The sequence below is a fragment of the Nuphar pumila genome, chromosome 6, assembly GCF_984573655.1.
Source record: "Nuphar pumila chromosome 6, dmNupPumi1.hap1.1, whole genome shotgun sequence".
Classification (NCBI taxonomy): domain Eukaryota; kingdom Viridiplantae; phylum Streptophyta; class Magnoliopsida; order Nymphaeales; family Nymphaeaceae; genus Nuphar; species Nuphar pumila.
The window spans coordinates 73451045-73476416 of record NC_143254.1 but is presented as its reverse complement, the minus strand read 5'-3'; the positions used below and the strand labels follow the sequence as shown (position 1 = coordinate 73476416).

General features: G+C 38.7%; 1 protein-coding gene across 1 annotated transcript; it reads right to left on the bottom strand.

Moving 5' to 3' along the window:
- Nucleotides 1-11192: 11192 nt before the first annotated feature.
- On the bottom strand, nt 11193-24222 carry LOC149834931 (SWI/SNF complex subunit SWI3D-like). The gene is made up of 10 exons (XM_090011611.1): nt 24085-24222; nt 23423-23788; nt 16276-16796; nt 14311-14952; nt 14071-14237; nt 13645-13973; nt 12711-12770; nt 12393-12595; nt 11853-12306; nt 11193-11548 (listed from the first exon to the last, which is right to left on the bottom strand). Exons 1-9 carry the CDS (start codon nt 24137-24139, stop codon nt 11923-11925), a joined length of 2727 nt encoding a protein of 908 aa, XP_089867737.1. The 5' UTR covers nt 24140-24222; the 3' UTR covers nt 11193-11548; nt 11853-11922.
- Between the last annotated feature and the right edge of the window lie 1150 nt (nt 24223-25372).

The following is a 25372-nucleotide window of genomic DNA, read 5'->3' as shown; positions in this document are numbered from 1 at the left end:
CTTCCTCTAAACCGAGTGTGTGGGTGTGTTATGCACCGTGTGGAGGAGGTCCCTCAAGCAGAACAGCCGACCTCTCCTCCTTCACAATTCGAGCAAAGTGAATACCTCAACTATATTTTCTATTTTTATTCGGATATGTGTGTGTTATAGGATGCATGAAGCCAAAGAGTTCCCTATGCATCTGTTGTTTGCACGGCTCTTTGGTGGGTTAATGGTGTTCGGGTTGATGTTTGTAGATTTCTTCACTTTGAGCACCCAAGCACTTAGTATGATTATACAAATCTTATTCCACATTTTTTCATCCATTCTTTTTTTTCTAGCATTGCTTGCAGTTTGGTGGACTAGTGGAAGCTTGAACACCCTCCATTTCATTCCATGAAATGTGAGGGATTCTAATCAACCTGTTTTCATTTGATTCTAAGCATTCTTGCACTTTTTCTTTTTGTTGTTGCTTGCATTCTTGTTTTTTTCTCTGTAGTTTTGCACATGTAAACTTTTTTTTTTTTAGTTTGTGCATGCCCTGTCTGCAGCCACCTCTCGCTGCTAAGAGGCTAGCTGGGGGCAGCAACCATGCCTTGGAAGAGCTGGAACGACCGGACTAGGCTCGCTTGTAGCCCAGCTCAGCCGCTACCTATCTCCTCCACCCGGGCCATATGCAACTCCTTTGTTTTTTCATTCCATTCCTTTCCTTTTCTTGCTGTGTCATTTTGGTGTGCAATCCTTTAGGTTGGACCCAGCAAGGAGCCCCTGGTCCGAGCAGGAGCTCGGCCAAGAAGAGACCCTCCATTCAAGAAACAAAAGTTTATTAATAAAATCATGCATATGTCTTGTGTCTTGTTCAACCGAGTTTTGACTCTGAACCTTTCTCAGGAATGCATTATGAGTTGTCCTGATATGTTTGGATACACGCATGTTGTGGGCTTATCCCGATCTCTACAGATAACCTTCATATGAAATTTCATGGACAAAAATCTTTTAAGGGAGGTAGGATGTAAAGCTCACAAAAAAAAAACAAAAGATCATGTTGAACACGTGTCAGAAACGTGTCAATGTTGGTCCATCATGTTGAACCCATATCCGAGTCCGATTCGGACCTAGATCCAAGCCTGACCCAGACCCAGCTTCTTGAAGGATCAAGAGCCTACGTCTTTAAAAGACGCAGGTTGCTTGACGAAGGGCGAAATTCCTTGCCCTTTTCTCTCTTCTCACTGCCTTCTGTTGTCACCCATTCTTCAAGTATCCGTTGGCGATTGAAGCCGTCGGCTACCCCCTGATCCCCATCACCACCTCTCTCTCACCCCCTTTTCTGAGCTCTTCGGCAACACCGTCGGCCACTCAACTTTGTTGCCCTCTCCCTTTTCTTCTGCATTTTTCGGTGATGCTGGAGTTGTCACCGCCAACCTCCTCCTCAGGTAATCTCTCTCTCTCTCTCTCTCTCTCTCTCTCTCTCTCTCTCTCTCTCTCTCTCTCTCTCTCTCTTCTTCTTCTTCTTCTTCTTCTTCTCACCGGCGTCTGGTCGGTAGGGGGCGGAGCCCCCTACCGTTGTCTCTTGTCGGCTCTAACCTCTCTTTTCGTCTGGTCGGTAGGAGGCGGAGCCCCTTTTCTTCTCGGCAAGGGGCAGAACCCCTACCTTTGTTTTTGTTCAGTCGGCAAGGGGCTCCGCCCCCTGCCGCTATTTCTTTTTGGCATGGGGGCAGGGCTCCTACACTTGTTTTCTTCGGTCAGCAGGGGGCAGAGCCCCCTGCCGCTGTCTCTTCTTGTCTGACAGGGAGGGCAGAGCCCCTGCCTATGTTTTTCTCCAGTCTGTTGTCGTTCTTTTCATCAGGCAGGGCGGGGCGGAGCCCCCTACCTGTGTCTTTTTCTCTGGCCGACAGGAGGCTTTGTCCTCTGCCATTGTGTTTTTTTTTTGTTGATAGGGGGGTTTCGCTTTTGCCTCTGTGCCTTTTTGTTAGGCAGGCAGGGAGCTCACCCCTACCTTTGTGTTTTTTTGTTAGGCAAGGGGGGGGGGAAGCCCCCTGCCTCTTTGTTTTTCCTTTCGGTAGGTGGGGTAGAGTCATCTGCATGTCTTTATCTTTTCGCCTTATGGGCATAGTGGAAGGGATGGGTCCCTCCTTGTCGCCATGTTCTTGCAGGGGAAGGGTCGAGACCTTCCTATTTTTCCATGTTGTAGGGGAGGGACTAAGCCCCTCCCTGTGTTCTGTCCTTGTAGGGGAGGGGTCGGGTCCCTCTCCTTTTTCTTTCTGTTTTGCCTGGCAAACAAGGTGTTAACCCCTATTGTTGTTTTTCTTGCAGGCCAGGATGGAGCCCCTGCATCTTCTGCAGGGCTGGCAGGGGGCTGAGCCCCCTAGCCCTCTTTGTTGTTCGAGCATGCAGGGAGCAAGGCTCCCTGCCTCTGCCACTGCTTACCATCTGCAGTCAGCAAGGCCCTGACAAGGGGCCTTTGCTATTCCAACAGGTAGGGAACCTTGGGCTCCCTGCCTTGCTGCCTCTGTTGTTCTTCTGCATGGAGCTGAGCTCTCTGTCTACCCTTGTATCGGGGTATGATACTACTGCAGGTCTTACCAGACCCACTTTTTTTTTTGTTTTTTTTTCATACTTATAGCTTTATGCTTGCAGGTTGCATGACGAAGCGCACTCGTGCCTTATGGCTCGAGGACATTCGCACCTACGCCCACAGGCGTACAAGAACCCGCAACCCCCCAAGGTAGGGGAAAGTTGCACAAAGGACAGTGAATGAACTTAAATTAAGCAATTAAAACTTAAAATGAGAAAAGAAAGGACCAAGTACAATATGTATACGTATATCTATATATGTATGCATTTAACTCAAGGACGCGGTTTTGCGATCCTTGTCATTTTTCCTTTTTGTCTTTGTGTTTTGTTGCTAACATGCTTTATGTGCCCATGCTTTTATTTTGGCATTTACTTTTTGTCTTTACTTTCTTATCTTTACTTTGCCGTCGCGCTTTATATGACCAGGCTTTTGTTTCACATTTATTTTCTGTCTTTTAATTTTTGTTACTTTTCATTTTGTTGCCCCGCGCTTTATACGCCACAGCTTTTACGTTTTGTCACTGTTAATTTCTACACTTTCCTTTCTGTTGACTCACACTTCATGCGCCATGGATTTTTCTTTTCCTGTTTTATTTCTTTCATACTTTTTCTTTCTATTGTCGTCACGCTTTATGCACCAAGGCTTTTCTTTATGTTCTTTCTGGTTTTTACATTGTGATGCTCTTTTACTTTGTGTATTACTTGCTTGCATGTCTGCTTTGGATATTTGCTTGCTTATTTAGCCGAGGTACAGTTTTGTACCTCATGCACTGCCTTGCGTATTTACTTGCTTGCGTGTTTGTTTGGCCAAGGTGCAGTTTCGTACCTCATGCATTGCCTTGAGTATTCATGTACTTGCTTGGTTGATTAGTTAAGGTACAGTTTATACCTTGTGCACTGCCTGTAAGGTTTTGTGCTTGACACGCAGTTTTGCACTTTGGGGAACGATCGCACCTTATCGTCGCACTATATTATGCATGAGCTTGCTTCTGGTGACTTGCACTTAAGTGTAGCCTTGAGCGTATTTCTTTTTCGTTCATTTGGGTTAAAAGACATGATGCACACTTATACACTTGGTTCTCTAAAAAGATGACTTTTAGGCGCAAACCCATTTTCAAAATGCATAGTTTTGTAAAACAGATTTTTGAAAGCCTTTTACAAAATTACGGTTGGATCTCTCAAATCGACGTATTTGGGAGAAGTGTTTTACAACTCTGGTTCATGTACCCGATACGACTCGGATAATCTTGATTAAAGGACGCGAACTTGTGTTTTGGTTTGTTTTTTTGGAAAACCCTTACCCTGTTTATCGAGACTAGTATCGTGAATGGTTCTACTAAGAAACTTGCACATTTGTTGTATTGGGCCATCTTATCACTTCTTTTGTGAGATGTTGTTGTTGGGTTTTCTCGCCAAACTAGACATTGTTTTGCATCACTTTCTTTGCGAGTTTATGCTGTGGATTTCTTTTGAGAAATTCATGTCTCTCTCTTTGTAGTCGTACCTTTAGACACGTGCAATATGTTTGGACTACGAGGAGTAGGATGAGAGGTCTGCGGTAACCTCAAAAAGTGGAATCATGTTGATGATCACCTAATAAGCATGAGGCTCATGATGATCTAAAGGGCCAGAGCATGACAAGTTTGAAATAGAATGGTTACACTATGTATTTTTGGCAAAGCATTGTTGTGGTGATTTTCTTTGGGAAATTCATGCCCCTCTCATTATGGTTGTACTTTTAAATAGGTATGTTGTGTACTATGATGAGTAGGATGAGAGGTTTGTATTTACCTCAAACGTGCAATGGCACATGTTTGAGACCACAAAATGGTGACATTTTCACCTTCACAATAAGTTGACTTCTTTCATCGTTGTTGTACTTTTGAACAGGGATGTTGCGTACTGCAGTGAATAGGATGAGAGGTGTGTGGTTGCCTCAAACACGCAATGGCGCATATAAATTACCTTTGGTGATGGTTTCGCCTTCACAGGCAAGATGCTCGAGTGGGTCTAGCAGACCAGAGCATGTAGAATGGGGCGACGGTTAAGAAACCCTCATCGTGCCTATTCGACCCGCTGACTCCCGTCAAGAGAAAGGACGGGATGGAACAAAACTCTGATGGACAGGCCATTAATGGCTATTTTAGGCAAAAGACTCAGCTTCCTCAGTCATCAGAGTTATGAAAAATGGGCTACAAAAGATAGCTTTCAGGTCACTTCTGCAGAATATTGGATGCATCCACAGGCCACCTTTGCCTTTGGGGATTTACTCTCTTGGTCACTAGTCGTCCCCTTAGGAGTGAACTCAGTCAGCCATCTGGATTACCTAAACACATGGCATAATAAACCCCCGATCAATCTTGGCTATTTCTATGTTTCGTGCCTTGCGCATACCCGCCTGGCCAGTTAATATTGAAATATAAGTTAACCTATTCACATTATTTGAGATATTCATGTTGTAACATGACTTGTTTGTTTGCTCAATAGTTCAGTATAATACTCATTGACTTATACACGCATGTTATAGCGTTACACTAGTTCTTTGCTTGTAATAACCAGTTGTTTATACTAGTTAAATGTTTATGACAATAGCATTATGCTAGATGCAATATGATGCATGTGACTTGCTTTATTACTTGGTTGAACTATTCGTGCTTGTTGTAATGTAGCACTTGTTGGCTCGAGTCTCTTATGACTAACGTGACTGCTTACAGCTCGTAATCTATAAATTGTTCACATCTTATAGCTAATATAATTGCTTGATTGTATAACTACTTATAGTTGTAATTTACGCATTGTCTATACCTTGTGATTGGTAAAATTGCTTGTAATATAATTGCTTACAGCTCGTAATCTACAAACGGTTTTACAACTAGGACTAATGTAGTTGTTTGTCTTATGAGCTGCTTATATTTTATGATTAATATAACTATTATCGTGTGATTTTCTACCGTGTATAGCTTATAAACTGCTTGTAGTGCAATTGCTTATAGCTTGTGGTTTACGAACTGTTTGCGCCTTGTAATTAATAGAATTGTTTGTTGTATAATTGCTTGCATCTTATGATTAACACATTTACTTATCGTGAAATTATGCATGTCTTGGGATGAATGAACTCTGACCTTGTGATAGTTAATTGCTCATGTGATTTCATAATTTATTGTTCACTTACTTAACTCATTACTTGTTATAATTGCTTATTTCAGTTACACATTGTCTCACTTGTGCACTTACTAATTTTTCGTGAAACTGACCCATTTTATGGACAGGTGGTATTTCGGACTGCGATGGCACAATGACGTGATGAGATCAAGATGAGACTATTTTCCTGATAATTCGCTCCTGAGAATATTTTGGTAAATTTGGTATAAAGTTTCTTTGAAAGCTTCTCTTTTGATTAAACTCTGAATTATTAAAATTATGTTACCAAAACTATGTTTTTTCTTTATATTTCAATAAATATATTGAGTTACAAATCTGTTTATAAGGAGAAGTTTGCATTGTAATATACCCAAGGTCTAGAGACTTGCTATTTCAAACATAATTTTTTGTTGAACCTCTATTTCAAACTCTGATAAATGATCGATTTAAAAGCTTTCAACTTTTTTCATAAAAGGTTTCAAGTTCAAGATTTTTGGGGCGTTACACTTTCTCTCTTTGATAGAGAAAGAGTGAATTCTTTTAAGCTCAATAAACACTTTTGAATGGATGCGCACCGTTGTGCATATTTCGCATCTATTGAGGTTCGTTGGAACCTTGAGACTTAGTTTGGCGATGCACAAGTGACTTAGGTTTTTATGAAAAAGTGATTTTGCGTAAGGGAAAAGTCTTTTCAATAGAGGCTTTTTTCGTTAAACAGAATCTTGATCGAAGAGCAGCATATGGAATCGCATCAACGATTTGGAGTTGGTCTTCATTTGAACGCTCATTTATGCAGAGCTATATGTAATATAAGCAAGAGCATGTGCTATATAGTATGGTGGCATAAATGAAAGCATATTTATTGTTCGACGAGGAAAATTGAACTAAATAACTTGCAGAAAGCAAATACATATATATTTATAGAAAGTAGAAGCCTTGACATCATTCGACGCGATGACATTCTTAAATATATAAAGTAAATTGCAGAAAGCATGGGTCTTGGCATCATTCGACGTGACGTCAATCTTATATATATATATATATATATATATATATATATATATATATATATATATATATATATATATATATATATGTTCAATGATAGTCGAAAGGCACATGCATGAACACCGAGGGCGTAAACCAAGGACTAGGGTCAAATACATTTTTTAAGAACGCATATATTGCATATTCAACATAAATATTCAACGATAGTCACAAGGCATGCATGTGAACACCGAAGTGTTTTAGATGGCATAAACCAAGGACGAGGGTCAGATACCCTTTTTAGGAACATATACAACATATACCACACCACAACAATTAGCAAATACTTGATAGAGAGAGATCGACGAGCAAACTTACACTCCAACAGGTGAAAAATGGCTTTGATTGTGTTTAGTCTGCTTCGAACTGAGTTTCGACTAAATTGGGTTCGAACATTCTTTAGAGAGGCTAAACTATGTTAGATGGGTTCAACCTAGTTAAGAAAAAGAAAGAACATGTCAAGCTGCTAAGACCAAGTGGTTTGGACCAAACTGGGTTCGATCCAAGTCAATTGGGTCAGGTGGGTTTAGACTTAGCTCAGTAGGCTAGGTCTAGGCTAGGTGGGGTCAAACCTAGACTAGGACCAAAAAGGAGTTTGACTTAATCAAGCTTGACTAGACCCAATTGGGCTCAAGCTAGGTGGAGCAAGTTCAAACTAGGTCAGGCAGGCTCAGAGGGGCTAAGCTAGGTAGGAGAGGTTTTAGAAAGAGAAGAAACTAGAGAGAGAGATTTATGATTTTCTAAAGGGGGGGAAGCCTTTATTTATAGGGTTCTAATGGAGAAGCCTTATCCTTTTAAAAGGATAAGGTTTGTTCATTCACCTTTTTACCCTTGGCTTTAAAATTAATTTCAAGTGGTTCTTTTTGTGTGGGGTCTACTTAGATATTTTCATGAGATATTTTGTGGGTCCCACAAGATATTTTCTAAAAAATATTTTTGTAGGGGTCCGTCAACATTTTTATGGGTCCCAAAAAAAATTTGGGGTTTTGATGATTTTTTCTCAAAAAAAATTTAGTACGCCATTCTCTTCATATCGACAAAACTAAGAAAGTTGATTTGTACAAATCTCTTAATTTTACTGAGAGGGGAAGATATGGTTCCCTGATTGTTTGAGCATATATTTGTAAGGATGCATACATCTTAAGTATAATTGGTTCGTTGAAATCTATTCATTTCGCATTTCTGGTTCATATGCTATTTTCACATAAAAATACCTCATGAATTTATTCAAAAATTTTTGCTAAAATTTTTGTGGGTTTTACACTCATTGAGGACTGAAGCGAAGTGCGGGTTGTTGAGTGGCTGAAGGCTCCACTCTTACTTATTATGATTCTTGGAGGACCCAGGTAAATTTTGATGGTTATTAACTTGTATCAATTTAACTTCTTGTCTGGATCTTTACGTTTTAAGAATTGTAATGTTTTGGAATGAGAAGAAATTTTAAATTTTGTCCTTCCATCTCCGTATTAGTTATGCTTGTAGTTTAGAAACTTTAAATCTTATGTAACTCTTTAATTGTCCTAAACCTTAGATAAATTTTGTCTTTCATATTTTTTCATGTGTGAGAATTCTTAAAGTAATGACCCCAATCGAGTTGTGTTTATGAATGATTCTATTATGTATCTGATACTTTAAGGCTAATATACACTCATGCTTGCACTCAGATGGGCTGTCTAGTATTTGGAACGGTTGGAATGTAGTTATAGATGAATTTGTTGGTATATTACTTTCAAGAATCAAGCAAAATTTTATAATAAATAAAAAGTTTCAAATTTTCCTCAAAAATTTGGGTTTGAAAAAGTTTTAAAAAGATTAGATTTTTTATGGATGTTACAAGTTGATAGCATGAATCCTTGGAAAAGTTGTTTATGCTTCGTAACAAAAGGAGTTCACAACTCCTTTGAAATGCATTTCTCTTTGAACATGGTAGTTGTGCTTATCCTGACTCCTTGCAACTCCCTCCAACACAGGTTCCCAAACAAAGCCTAAAGGTTTATTGTAAACGTCACTTTAGTAAAAAGTAAACCCCTTTACAGTTACAAAGATTCTCAGCCTCCCCTCCCTTATCTTTGAGAGTTTGAGGAACGAAAGCTCAGAAAACAAAAAACAAAAACAACGTTCAACTTCATCTCTCAAAACCCAATACGTGAATGAAGTCTGCCATTAAGGCTTAGGGCATGCTCACCATTGTTGGCTACAACTCCGTTGGTTCCTCTGCAACTGCTCTCTCTCTCTCATCGATGGCCAAGCCCTCTCTCTCTAAAAAATGATAGGGGAATTCCTTTCCCAAAAATGATGTTTTTCATTTTCTATTTTTTGTTATTTCTTATATTTTTAAATTTTCCTTTCCAAAAAAAATGTACCAAACTTTTCCGAGTTTTTCTCTAAAAAAGAAAAAATTCTAAAATCTCCCAAGGTTTTCCCTTGACGAGAAATTCCCAAGAACATTATTTGTGACTGTGTGGAGCCAAAGGGGGCGTTTTATTTTTTGTTATATATTATATTTTTAAATCTTCCTTTCAAAAAAAATACCAACCTTTTTCACGATTTTTCCCAAAAAAATAACTTTTTGCAAAATCTCCTGAGATTTTTCCTTGTCAAAAAATCCCCGAGAACATTATTTGTGACTATGGGTAAGGGGGGGAGGGGGAAGCTGGTCCATCAAACAATTTGAAGAAAAGAAAAAAATACATATGGGGCCACGTATGGATTTGAGAGAGAGACACTAATTGGACAAGTCTGACCGCAAATACTCACTAATATCATAGTGACTGAAGTTTAAAATGACAAGTTATCACCAAGATTTTTCTCATGATATTTTGAAATTTCTTTTATCTCATTGTTTTGAAAAAATATCAGCTAAAAATAAATTAATATTTTACAAATATGAGGCAAAAATAAAAAGTTCAGAAAATAATGTGTTTAAGGTCTTGTCCAAAATTGAAACTTATAAATAAAGTTATTTAAAACTTCAAAATATGAGTTTAATTGATACGTTGGACTTTAAGATAGCTTTACTATTTTCAACGCATTTAAAGCTTTTAATTTCTAAGATAGATTTTAGGAAACCATTTTCTATTGTCAATAGTTTCCAAAGCTGACTTGTAGAGAAACTCGTTTTATGTTTCTTGTGAATGAGAGGAGAGATGAATTAAAAGATAATTTATTGAGAATTTATTCACTTGAAAATAATGTTGTTTAATGCATTTCAAATTAATTTAAAGCAAGGGTCTCTTTTTTATTTTAAATATCATGATAAAACCATAAATATCATGATAAAAATGCAATATTTAGGTTTTATAAAAAATATCATGATATTTTAAAAAAAAATATCACAAGATTTGTAAGTTTAAAATGGTAAGATATCATGTTTTTTTGCAATATTTTCAAAATATCACCCATATTTGTCACTACGGGTTGCAATTAAGATAGGAATATATATATATATATATATATATATATATATAAAGCTTGTTGGGCTGGTGATTGGCATTTCGAATGACTTAAGGCAGGCATATGGATAGAGGGAAATCAAAATAAAAGAAAAGTCTGGATAATGGTGACCAGTCCACCCAACTCTAAATCTGTATGTCCTCTACGCCCTTTTGATTGTTCCTTGGTATTAAGAAAATCATCCAAATAAACTAGCAACTATACCAGCCAGAAGCAAACATGGGAATTGTTTAGGTTGTGTTTAGGAGGACGAATGAAGAGAAAAATCAAATAAAAGGAATTCAAGGAAATTGGTTTTAAAAGAAAATTAAGTGAGCTGAGGCCTTTTGTGTTCATGTGGACATGTGTCACCTTTTTCATAAAATAAAGACACGTGCACACCAAAATCCTTTTTGAATGAAGAGCTGTAAATGCCTCTTCATTCAGAAAGGACTGGAAACTAACGAAATCAAGGATTTTGGAGCCGGTTCTTACGACTCCCTCAAATATGTTGTGAATGTTTAACCGCCTGTAACAGATTCTGACGCCCTGTCATTCTCCGATGCCATCATCCCAAGCACAGACAGGCTCTGCTTGAGTGATGAAGATGGGGATTTCGTAGACTCCACCTGCCCAAGCTCCTGTTTGGAAGCTTGGAATTTGGGAAATGGGAGTGATGTTGAGAAGGGAGATGGAGTGGAGATCCGTTTCAATATCCTAAAGAAGGATGTTGTTGACAACTCCATTCTCATCAGGCATTTTCTTCTTCACTCCTATCATCTGCTCTCCAACACCAGCTCCCAAACAAAGCCTTATCAACGATCTCAAAATTACACATGCAAGCTTTTGAGGAAGTGTTTCACAGAGCCACTTCCCCTCCAAGGGAAAGTTTCTTTTCTTGAGTTGCAAACATGCCCTAAGAAGATGGAAACTCCAAGAAGTACTTGACAACCAGTTCACGCATGCCAATATAGAGTATCCATTAAGCTGCCTCTAATTCCTTTCCAGAATGCCAATATAGGGAGAAAAGAACTCGTGTTGAAATAGACCAACGGCGGCGGCTACAATCAGAAGCAGATCTTGGTGTTCACTTTAGACATCTAGGTCTGACAGTTGTATTACTAATTACATCTTCGACAAATACACGAGGAAAAGAATCAATTGTGAACTAGAAGCAAACTACAGAGATTATACAAAGAAAAAAAACAAGAGATATCAAGCACCATATACATTAGAGGGACTGGGGGAATAAGAGGAATAACAAAAAGAAAAAATTTTGAACCTCCTTACAACAGAAGCCCGCTCCAACATTCATCACTTATATTCTGTGCTCCAGTTTGAGCAAAAATTCCAAAACGAGTAGCAAAACCAAAACCTGAACGGAGAGACATTCAATCAGGGACAGACCAAGGACCAACATTGCTGAAGATCAGAAACACTAGTAAGAATCATGCCCATGATGAAGCAGAATCTCTATACAAAATGCATATAACAGACTTGTTTTCCAAAATGTTGAATGGGGATTGGAAGTTGCTAGTTGAAAGACAACAATTATCACAACTGCTTGACCCTTGTTTAAAATATTAAACACTACTCTTGGTGCTTTTCTTGGGAGTGCTGCTGCTCCCAAATAAATGAATTCACAAATAAATAACACACAATTTGAGCACGCTACTTACTTGGTGCAGCTGACAGCCCATAAGTTGTTATCTATCATGGATAACAAACAAGAATCCTGGACTATGTCCACTATGCTTTAGATCCAGATCCTATATTTGCTCCAGCAGAAGAAAAACCTGCTTGATTTAATGCCTGCCCTGAACCCCCTGTCGATGTACCTGAAATAAATGAAGATGATGGAAACTGTGCCGTCAGCAGCCCCTTAACCTGTGACTTTGGGGAGCCTGGTGCATTCGAAGCAGCATTATTCATGTTGCCCAGAGAAGCTCTGCTAGTTGGTGTCGACTGGAAGGCCATCCTAGGTATAGTGGTAGGCAACCCAAATCGTGCCGCAATTATTTGATTGCGCTCAAGCATAAGTCTTTGTCTTGCTCGGTCTATCTGTTCACGTACTCGCATAAATACCCTTTCCATATCAGTGAAAAGGCCCAGCTTAGTCTCCAACTTATGCAACTGCGGAAGATTCATTGGTGATAGCTTGTCAAATGCAGAATCACAAACAAGCAAGCAATCAATTTCCTTTATGTTTTCTGAGTTACCTGCCTCTCGATGACAAAAGAGCAGAGCTGACGAATTTGCTCCTCTTCCTGGTCTGCAAGAAGTTTTGCCTTTACAGCAGCAGCTGACATTGCAGCAACTGCAGCACGTTTGATTTTACTAGAAGCAGTGCCATCTTTCTTCTGCTCGGTTGAGCCAGCACTTATCTCATTGGTGACCTTAGACTCTTTCAGCCCTTCCTCAACTGAAAGATAAAACAGTGAAGAAATATCTTAAAACTATGCATTGAAAAATATCTAATCATTAAAATGTGTTTTCTCACAAGGAATTGAAACTATAAGCTGGTTAAAATCATTTACCTTTGCAAGAGCTAAAATCTGTCTCCTGAGCAGTCACTGTCGCTTTCATCTCGTTTTCAACTGAAAGATCAGATGGGCAGCTAATGATTAAAAACAAAAAATGTGAGCCAACTAAGAAAACAACCAGCCACACTTCTGCCTTGTCTTCAAATTAATGGGGCTGCATCAAACTGCTCCTACTTAAGATCGAGGTCTAGCTACTGTTCGACTACCACCATCACTATTGAAGTGGTTTGGGGGGCTTAAGCCTTCAAGTTTCTCTCTATATCACTTTTTATAACATTCCATATGCTATTTTCGTTTTTGTTCAAGAAATACACCACAATCAACAAAAGAATGGGCTGTCACTGCTTTATCCCGGTTGGGGCACGTAAGGCTTGGTGGTTGTGTCCTCAACTGGAGTTTTACCTTGCAGAGAGGCAGGCCCATTAAGTGACCTGGTTCTCGGTGAATGGGTTTCCCTTTGTCATAAAAAAAAATCAACAAAAGAAAATGAAGTTTGGATGGTACCCCAATGGTCAAACGCAACCAAAAGACTGGCTTACTCACATTACTTGGAATGTAGCTATGCTCCTTTCCTATCAACTGAAGAATAGAGAAAACAGGAGCATGTTATTTTGCATCTTTGAACCACATTAGTTTTTTTTTTAACTTGAAAGCTATTCATTTCCTTTTCACAGCGATCCATAGAGAGTTTTTTTTTAGGACACAGTTCAATATTCAGAAACTAGAAAGGATGATATCACATGTAGCCAAAATCACTTGCTTTCAGAACACAAAATCTTCTTTGCTTCGTTCACATAATCACAGATAAAGGAACCACTTAAAAACGTGGCTATTGTATATAAATGACCAAAATAAAATATGATGGGATCTATAAACTCTACTGAGCAGAGGTAATTGACAATTAACTAGATTTCAACAGAATATTTACCTGTACTAGAACCTGTTTCAACTGTCTGGTCAGAGCTGACTATTTCTCGAGCACCCTGTTCCTCTGGGTGAACTAAATTTGAATCTACATCCAACGGTTTTGTCAACTCTAGAGTTGAAGTAGCTTGCTTGGCTGAAGCTAATTCACTTGATTCGGTTGCAACATGAGGTTTTTCTTTGCATTCTTTTGAGGGTACAGATGCATCTGTTGTCTCAAGAACCATATTTTCGCCATTTTTATTTGTTGATTCCTTACATGATTCACTGCCCTCGGTAACTAATGTTTCTTTTTCCTCTTTTTGAGGCTCGGCATCAACCATTTCAACAGTACTGTTTCGAATTTGCACATAGCATCATCCAAATAATGTCAACAAATTAAAAGAAAAATAACAAAAACAAACAACTACAGCCAATTGGGTATCCAAACCTCTCACATGCAACAGAATCCTTGCTGCTATCAGGTGGGTCTTCAAGGAAGAAACAGTGTCTAGAAGCAAGCTGAATACCGGGTGAATCCTCAGACAATGCCCTTAGAGAGCTCCGTATTGAAGCATCAGATACATCAAGGTCAACCAAGGCTGCCAAGTAGCCCACCTGTTCCCAAGTATCTCTGGTAAGTATCCAAAGCATACTTAAACAGAACCAAGCATAGATTCCTTCAACATACCAATGCCATGACAGGATTACCAGCCTCTGCAAATGAAAGTGAACCTCCTGCCCTAGACGGTGCACCAACTGCCTGAAATGCAGCCTTTAATGCATCCATTGCAAAATTATCGACATTTGCCTGAGGATCATCAACATCACCAGCATGACTTGGTTTAACAGCGTCAGATGGAGAAGCCAGTGGCTGCTTGTCAGTAGTTTCACTCTTGGCCAGAGGTGGCTCTGAATCAGTTTTGGGTTGCTCTGAAGCAGTATCGGGCTGCTCTGAAGCAGTTTTGGGTAGATCTGAAGAACTCTTCAAAGCAGGTGGATCTTTGGTGACTGCAGCCAAATCTGGAACTTCAGGACTAGTTATGTCAGAAGTGTCCTCACCTTCTAAAAACATATCCTCAATAGGCAATCTAACAAAATGCAAGAAACATTGAGCCTTTGTTTTTGTGGCAACATGCTCAGCAATCTCATTCCAGTTCTCCCCATAAAGCTCCAGAGCTTCAAGAAGAAGCAATGTTTCCTGATCGGTCCAACTTCCACTACTTGTGCCTGACATTTCTGTTCCAGGTTCCATAAGGATAAAATCTGCCGATGTCATTCCAGACCCAAATTTTTTATCATTATAGCATTCATGACACAAATCAAAATCAGCCTGTCAAAACAGAAAGCATTTGGTGAGAAGTTGCTTCTGGTAGTGGCAGATACCCAACCAACTATGTCACACGGACTCTTCTAACAGGGCACCGGACCCACGTTGCACCTGCACCCAAGCGGGTGCGACACTTGGACACAGCTTCCTTTGTGTTAGGTGAAGTCAACCACGGTCCATTTCTATCCAAAAGTGGATTCAGTTAACCCTAATCAAGTCCATTTTTATCTATATTATATATATAAATACATAAATGCACACAAATACACGTAGTGTTAACTTAAAACTGTTAAAAAAAAATTATATATATATATATATATATATCTTCCCCGCACCCTCGCACCCAAGTTTTTTTAAAGTGCTGCATCGCGGCATCCGCACCCGCACCTATGTGACATAGCCAATCAACTTGTTTTCCTGTACGAGAAAAGTGAATCTGGAGAGATTCACAGAAAAGTTTTTCAAACAATGAACTATGAGAAACTTTTACCTTTTATCAGCATACAAACAAGAGACAGAGAGAGAGACACACAAATGGTACCAAGAAGGTTTTTCTGAGAATTACAGTGGCATACATCAGAAACCTGTACTCCCCAAAAGTGCGTTCGGGTAACACAGGAAAAAGGTAAAAAATATTATTCCTGTTTGCCATCTCCAAATCCTGTTTTTGTGTGAATAGTAGAGCAAAAGCCTTTGTTCTGCCAATTTCTGTAAATTGGGTGGCTGGTAACTTGGATTCCAAGAGTATGTTTGGGTAACACAAGGGGAAAAGATAACATAGAGATTTTCTGTTTGCCACCACCAAGTCCTGTTTTTATGTGCATAGTTGAGAAAAGCCTTTTTTCTATGTAAATTTGATGGTTGGGAACTTGGATTCCTACAGAAGTGGAAACCATCATGCCACAATCCACATAATAAAACAATAGAAGCAATTAATAAAAAAGAGAGGTTGGAAAATAAATAATTAGCCTAACAGCCACTTCACTGGAAGGGATAATCAACAAATTGCCAAATTTTCCTCATAATTCGACAATAAAATAGATCATTAACTATAGAAACTTATGCATTGTTTTTTTAAGAAAAGGTATCCAATGGTCTGCTTTGGATACCAAACATTTTAGCAAGGCTTCCCTCCCACATTAAAAATGAAAAATCAACATCAGATCAGCAAGTATTTTTTGTATGCACACCATTGTTCATTGATATTTGATATTTTAAGATAACATTTAAGGGTGTGAATTGATCACAAAAAGAAGCAAACAAGCCAACGTCGCCTTTTTTAGCAAAAACAAACCTCATATTGGATGCATCTCTATGAATTCATACCTGCTTCTGGCAGTGATAACGCTTACGAGAGCAATCAGCTGAGCAGGAGTTGCAATGGTACTCAACAGCCGGACCTTCCTGCGGCATTGCATCTGGAATGGCAGATTCTGGAAGGATTCGAGGCATCGAAGTCGGAGCAGGCAAGCCCTTCTGGAGGCCTACCTTGGAAACTGGGTGCATGCGAAACTGATAAAGTTTTTCAACCAAAGATTTCACCTCACTATTTTCATCAACCCCATCGGAAGCTGCAACAGTGTTGGGTAGTGGGAATGGGTGAAAATTTATCAAACCCCAGCGACTTAAAAATTCCATTATCTCCCGCCTTTCTTTGGCATCTCCAACATTTAGGTCAGCTAAATCCTTCACACTTATTTGCGATTGTGGATTAGTGTGGTACTTCTTCATGATTAGGTTTCTTAATTCTAAATACTTTTCTGATGTTTGGCCTTCAGATTTGCCATTAAAAAATGATGGTAGTGCTTTCTCTTCCAATGGATGAACCTTTGTCCAGGAAAACCAACCTGAAAGACAATCAATCATGATAACAGGTTCTATCAAATAACAGGCAAGCAAAAGCATGTTTAAGGATATTCAGATAACAATATGAAAACAGCAACCATCAAGAATACATCGTTCAGCCATGTAAGCTAACATCAAGAAGGAAACTTCATAGAGTTATATGACAAGTTCATCAGTTGGTTGACTATAAACAATCAGGTGAGAAATTCAATATTTTTACTATGGACAAGGGACCATATGAGAACATAAGGTAAACATTTTTTTACAAGAAAGATACCAATTACACCAATGCAGCCGGACAACAAGATAGAGTTTTGGAAAGTGACCTGAACTTAGTGATAAAATGGCTTCTATCAAATTGAACTTGACATCATAATCAATCTCTAACAATATTCTAAACCTTTGCAAAAGTTTCCCATAATACCACAATTTCAGTGAACCAACTCAAAGAATCGGTGAAATTAGAAAGTGATTGGTCATCTCCAACCATCTAATTAGACCAAGCAAGCAGCCAATGATTCACACCATCATCATCATCAAGCCTTATCCCAATTACATTGGGTCAGCTTTATGAGCCCTATTTTTCCATTCCTTCTTATCTAAGACTACAACCTCAGTCACCACGCAATCTTTCATATAACTTTTCACTGCCTCTTCCAAGTATTCAATGGTCTTCTGCTCTTTTTAATTCCTTCCACTTGCATCATGTCAACCTTTCCTTCAGGTGTATGTCCATACATGTCCAAACCATCTTAAATGGCATTCTTTATTTTTTTTGTTTCCTTACATGTCCGAACTATCTTAAATGATATTCTCTAATGGCTTTTTTCTTTTATCGGCAGTATGCCAAGTTTTCTCCAATACATTTACTTCTAGTTTTATCCTTTTTCGTAATTCCATACATTCATTTTAACATAAACTCTCTCTTTATGTCACTTTTAAATTGCCCAACATGTGAACCATATAAGAGTGTTGGTCTTATTGCAATCTTGTGGGAATGCTCTTGTAATTGTAGAGGAACTCGTTTGTCAGATCACATTCCACTAGTTTGCTGCCACTTTATCCAACCAGCAAAAATTCTGTTAGTGATATCTTTATCAAACCCACTACTTATTGTATCATAGATTTTAAGTGTCCAAACTCCGCCATTAGGGAGGTTTCAATCTTATTAATGCCAATCTCAAGCATGGGAAGGAAGGTTACCATCAGCAGGAAGCAACTACAAAAATCTAGCCACATCCTGTGAATATGAGCCAATGGATTTAAGAGAAATAATTAATTTTCACTTTGATACATCACCAAACTATGCCCAAAGAAGCTTCAAATATTAATTATACTATGTAACATGGGTACTTCCAGAAGGGTGACATACCCGAGTTGAGTCGTATCAATGCTGCTACTGGAACTTCATGTGTACAAGTCAGGTCAGTTATGGATTTAACCTGATCTGGACCTAACCTACTACCTATTTTGCTGGATTGTTTCATCTATTCATCATGTTTTCATCAATTCATGTATTGTGTTTCACACACACACAACTGCTTTAAATCTTCTGTCACTTAGGGTGGAAGGGCACACATTAAGAAGTGCAGCACAGCCGACTTGGGGAATCTGGTGAGAAGCAAAAGCACCTCAATAACATGGTCTGCGGAAAGGATTGGATGTTCAGCAGATCAGCAAAATAAGACCACACTCACAGAAAGGTCCCCAGATAATAGAAAATGGTCTCCACTCTCTGTAGAAATCTGCAAACAACAATGGCAGGCCAACGCAAAGGGGACACCGAGCTTCTGGATAGCTGTGTCCACCAGAATGCACAGACACACAAAACTCATGCATATGTGCATACATATAATCTTTATTAAAAATAAGACATACAATATACATAATATATACTAGTCATATCCCCGTGCCCATGCTTTTAAACATTTGCATGTTGTATCCTACATATCCGCACCTCTGCCTACGTGATGTAGCAGCTATCTAATGTTCCAATCTACAAAATCTATGGCTCTACTAAGAAGTGCAGATAGAAAAATCATGGCATCCTGTTTTGGTCCCTTCACACAAGAAACAAAGACGTGATAGAATAGCCCAAGACTACAAGAAATAACCTACTCAACAAACTATAAAAGAAAGCAAAATAAACAAAAGTTATCTTACCCTTATCATTGTCTCCAATTCAATCTTCCCTAAGCTCAAGCTTGGATTTGATCAGCATTTCCTAAATATTCTTCATACCATGCCATACTCATCTATGAATGTTGTGAATACTAAAAGATATGCCTTCAAATTTTTAGAGGCTCCTCTCAAGCTGAATGGACCATCATGTTGATAGCAAGTTAGCAACCTTTGTAGGTACACTTTACTCAATGTCACACCCTGCCTCTTTGAATAATCAAATGATGTTGAATCCTTAGTGCAGCCAATCATCTTTAGATCCATTAATTATGCAAACACAAGGATTTATTAACAAAATCCCTAACCCTAAACCTCTTACTAAATGTTGCATTTTACTAGCCCAATGAAAGCAACAACATGCAGCACATCGATCAATAAGAAACTACACTAAGAACAATCAAGGAATTAGCTCATGCAAAAGGTATTAGGCTCCATATTACACATCAAGTGTACTCCCTAATTGCTACATAACCCTCAATCAAAGTTACATAGATCTCAAGCATGTCCCCAAAAGTAAGTAAATGTTAGTAGTCAAAAGCACCAGTCAGTGCCTAGGTGGAACTAGTCGACCTAATCAGGACTCAAAAAGACAGGATTAAGAAAAACAGAAAATTTACAGTAAATTGCCAAAAGCTAATAGCAAACATATTGTAAAAATTATAAATATGCATAAAAAACAATAATAATTAAAAAATTAAAAATACATAATTATGATTATGATTATGACTTAAGCTAAACACTTAAAACACACATAATATTCCAACGATAGTCACAAATATCGGTGTCGGCTATATCTCGGCAAGGCTATTTCTCACGATATTATAGGTTTGGTGATAAATCGCGGAAAATCTCGGGGCTTTAAAAATATAAAAAATAAGAAAATAAGAAAATAACATGTTTAGACAAACAATACATAAATAATAAAAGAAATAAGTAATTTTGGGACCGATCTGGGCACAAGGGAGAGGGCTTTTACAATTTTCTCAAGAGTGCATTTCGTCGAGCAGGAATGTCGCGGTTGTCGACATTCGTACTGCTAGGACTTAAGTTTGTTATGTGTGTGTAAACTTGTGTTGAATATTTGTATGTCTATATTTTTATTTGATGGTTAATTGGTTATGTTTTAATTTAGATCTTTCGATATCGTCTTAACCTTCATTTTATAAAGATGATCATGCATGGCAATAATGCAGAAGCATGGATGATATACCACGACCAAGGTTATCATTGAGATGTCTATTTTATGGTGTTATTATTAGAGGTGGACTGCATAGATTTAAGCAACATATTGCAGATCTTCGTCAAAATGTATGTACATGTGATTCTTCATCTATTCATACCACTTTTTGTGTTTATGTTATTGTTGAACTAGAAGAAATTCAAAGAAAATGAATTCTGCAAAAATGCAAAGGACTTTCAACCATTGTTCCAGATCCCAATGATGATGATGATGACCCACTTGCTAAAAAAATGGCCGAAGATAAAGATATCATCACGCGGCAGTTGAATGCAATACTGAGGAATTACTAGTTCTACTAAACCCCATCCCTTCCACCAACTAGATCTAGGAAACAATTACCAAGAGAACTGATAAATCTCTCTCTCTCTCTCTCTCTCTCTCTCTCTCTCTCTCTCTCTCTCTCTCTCTCTCTATATATATATATATATATATATATATATATATATATATATATATATATATATATATATATATATATATACATATATACATATATATATATATAAGATTTTTAAAGATTTTATTAATTGTGGACAATTTTGGACTAGGTCAAATTTGACCAAAATAGTCAAATGTAGGTCAACCGCACCCGACACTTGTTGACCTGCACCCAGCAGTGTTGAGTTTTGCACCTGCACCCAGCAGTGTTGAGTTTTGCACCTGCACCCACAGGATGCCTTGAGAGTGTAGACTAGGGTTGCAAATGGGCCGCTTGCATCCCTAGTGCAGATGTACCCATGTTACATAGATCAAAAGACAAACCAAGACCAATAGATAATTTGAGCAAAAGAGGATATCGCTTGGTCAATAAATGTATCTCATGCAAAAGACAAAATAAAGTGGTGATGCATACTCACATCCCCTTTGGAGTTTTGATTGCACCATTGTCACCGATATGAGCAATATTTTGAAAATATTGCAAGAAATACTGATATTTTAAGGTAGCCGATATTAAAGGTGATATCTCATGATATTTTCAAAATATCGCCAGAATACAAAATATCACGATATTTTTGGAGAAAAAAACTCTTTTTTATTAAGTTTGCATTTCCTTTTTTTTATATTTTAAAACCTTCAAAACATATTTCTTTATATTTTTAGAAAAAATAATGCAAAACTTATTATTTTCTTAGCTTTTTTGTTGTTATTTATATTTTTTTCAAATTTTTGAACTCTCGAGATATTTTCGAGATTTATCAGCTTTTGAAAATCTCTTCGAGAAATACCCTCGTCGAGAAATTACCTTCAACGATACAGGTGACTATGGATTGCACCAAGGTCCTTTCTATTATCTTGCCATAACTCTGAGCATTCAAACTGATACCAAGATATCAACAACTTATTTTTTATACCAGTGGGAAAAGTGGATGAAGATTTGAATGGGATGGCAGCTCCTTTGTTAACTTTTTGGTAAGAGAAAACTAAAGTTAGATTAGTTTAAAGCACAAGAAACCTTGGCCTATTGAAGATGTGATACTACACATAAATGTTCAAGCCAGTTATCATTCCCAGAGTTACCAGTCGAGGAAGCGGGAGCGGGAAGCGAGGCACTTTCAAAAGTTTAGGAAGCGGGAAGTGTGGGACGACTTAGAAGAAAATTACGAACCATCTCGGAAGCGACCTAGGAAGCGAACCAGAAGCGAGGGGGAAGCGAAAAAAAAATGAAAAAAATGGGAAAACGTGGGAGAAGCGCGCTTCCCTGCACGTTTCGGAAGCACGATGTTTCGCGCTTCGGGGAAGCGCGCTTCCCCATGCACCTAGGCGCTTCCGATAACTCTGATAATTCCCATTAAAGCATACCTAATCCCATGCAAGGGAAGGGACATCCAATGGATGAAAAGCCTTGAAACTGATAACTTGCATCCCCAAACATGAAAGTGACATGAATGAACAATGAAATAAAAAAATCCATAAAAGTAAGAAATATCACTAGAACTTGACCATTATCTCTCTTAACACCAAAGAAGTGCCCGATGAAAATGAACCAAAAATATGACAATTGTAGGAGAGATCTTTAAGTTCTTCCTAAAGAGAGTTTTCTAAAGGTCTATAGAATCCCAGAAAAATGATAGAGGCATGTGTAAGAGTACACGCAATGGATTGAATCCCCTTTCTTCCTTCCTAATCCAAGGACCACCCAACAGATTATGCAATTCTTGCAGAGATGGTTTCTCTTTAATAGAGACAAGGAAGACTTGGAAGGTTTGTAAGGACAGATTGCTCTTTTATAGATGGGTGGTTGCTGGTTTGGGGAATATAGTCTCCACTCCTTCATGATTTCTATATATCATTGAAAATTTGTGCATACATGTTTTCATGTTCACCATATCTAAAAACAAAAGAGAAATGTATTGTGTATCATTGTGATTTACCTTCCAATTTCTTATTTACACACAATTCTATGACAGAACAAAAGGTATTCAATTGCTTAATCAAAACATTGAACTTACAAAAAATTAGAATACATTGTCATTGGCATGACAACACACACTTCCTTATTAACAACTTGACTCATCAGCAAATATGTGTATTCTTTTTCATGAGCACCGCATTTTCATGCATGAGAGTATGATCAATTATCATGCTAGGCGACATAGTAGGACCTTAATCAATACAAAATAAGGTTCTTCAATTATTCCACGCAGGTGCACCTAATTATGGGTGGCAAGGAGAAGGATTGGGAAAGAACTAAGGAAATGGATAAGACTACCCATCTTATTGTAAGAAAATGAAACCACAAACACATGGATCAGTTGCACCAGTTGCCAAAACCTCCAAATGATGACTTCAGTATATACCTATCCAATAATCTAACTCCCGAGCATGGGATAAATTAGGTACTGATTAGAAAGTTTAAAAAACATATTGAACAGCAGAAATTTTGTCTTCCAGCACCTTTAGAAGTTATAATTCTAGGTAAAGGTTGTTGCAATTCTAGTTCAAGAATCAAATGTTTACTTTAAGCCACGATTCCGATCTCAGGATGAACCAAAAGCGGTAGCCTCCTTTTGTCAGATGTATGCGAATGAATTAAGGATCGTGGTTCTGTATCATGAGGGGCATGTCATATAATTCCACGTCGTAGCATCAAACGGCTAACATTACCATCTTAACAGATGCAATACATCTCGAACCTTTGGAATTACAAGAAGATGATGAAGTAGAGAATCCAAAATACGTCAAGCATCAGACGGATTTCACATTTACCAGCAGTCACAGGAATCACATGGACATTGGCATCCCGCGATCTGACAGCTTCCAACTCCGTGTCAACCAGGGGCTCGGGTGTCTGATCCTCAGGGTCCGGCTTCTGTTCAACTTCGCCCGGTACCTCTGCAATATCCTGCAGCAACTGGGGATCTTCTGGTTTCGCAGGAGTTGCAGCGGCAGCTGCTCCAGGAAACTTGTTGGGAGACTGCCGAGCTCTAGTACAGGGGCCATTATGCAAAGGAAGAATAGGAAGAGCTCTTTCCTTGGAGAAACGTTTGGAAGGAGCCGACGACGAGGAATTGGTAGCCTTCCTCTTCGGTGGTCCACCAGACCGGCGTCTTGAACCCTCCAAGGCCTCGCTCTCTGCATTTACCACAGTCGGATTACACCCTAAATAGCATCAAAATCAAAATGCAAAACAAACTTGAACCCTTGAAAAAACGGATCTATCGCGAGAACGAGTGTGTGTAAGAGGGAAGACTCCATGTTCAAAAGGGGGAAGGGAAGAAGACGGGGTGAAGTAGGGCATTAGATTTAACCAAAGAAGAGGAGGCGGAGATAAAAGAGGAAATTTGGGGAAACAGATGCTCGAGAACATTAACCGGAAAAGAGGAACAAGGTGCGGTTGAAGAGGAAGGTTGAGACCGAAGGAGACCAACCTTTGGGGAGCGGAGGGAGGGCGTTACTAGCAGAGACACCGCTTCTCTCGGCCATGGCGGAACACCCACCTTCTCTCTCTCTCTCTCTCTCTCTCTCTCTCTCTCTCTCTCTCTCTCTCTCGCCGTGGACTGCTTCTAGCATGGAGCAACCAATGGGAATTGCAAATTATATAAAGCCCTCAGTCATTATCACCTTTCGATGCCCTTAATGGTTAGCGGTTTGGGTGATCTGAGAGCGGGTTTGGTCTATTGGACATAAGCTTTTCCCCGCTCCCTTGGGAAGTTGAAACATGAGATTATCAATTCCCATCTTGTTGACTTTCTGTATGAGTGGGCCGTGCTGGTTCTTGCCTTTTGAGGCAGAGTAAGCATCTTTAGAACCTACATGGCATTTCACTCTTGTTACAAGTGATGCGTCTCTCTCTCTCTCTCTCTCTCTCTCTCTCTCTCTCTCTCTCTCTCTCTCTCTCTCTCTCTACCAAAAAACCACGGTGTCAACGTAGATCCAATTTTCAAAAGCAACTAAACATTTGGATCATGTTCAGTTTGATATGATGTTTTGAGCCATCTTTAAACCACCTCCACCTTAATAAGTTGTCGAGCCTCGATTTCACCATTTTAAAAGCTAAACATTATTGTACCTCAAAGAGAATGAAAAATATTAGCATAGTAAACAAATCACGTTTCACACATCTGCAAGGTTAGAACGACACAAACAATAGTGCATGCCATCATATGGTATCATGGTTCAAAAGGTGGACTGTGCCTTCTCAGTATCACATTAAATTGTGATTACCTCAATAATGGACAACTAGCAATCCAGCAATATGTGTCCAAGTCGTACTGATTGGGGCACATGAACGTGTTTCTCGAACAGCATCGATCCACAAAATCCATCAAAGAAGACATCATTCGTGATCTAGGCTTAGTTTGGTTGACAAGGAAAACCAAGTTAATTTAGTTTTTTGGTGAAAGCACTTGTTAAAAACATAAACAGGTACTGCATTTGTTTGGATGACAGAGAACCGGGTTATCATCAATCAATCGCTTTCTTCTTCTTCTTCTTCTTCTTCTTCTTCTTCTTCTTCTTCTTCTTCTTCTTCTTCTTCTTCTTCTTCTTGCTTGTTTTGATAGACAATTTGGGATTAGGCAGACATGTAGCAGTCCATTAATGATGAATCATAAGAACATGCATGATACAGCTATAAACCAGCAATCTGGAAGCTTAACCTTGGAGGTGTGAGGTTGATTTAGCACAGCCTATTGTGCCAACTATGTAGCTATAACA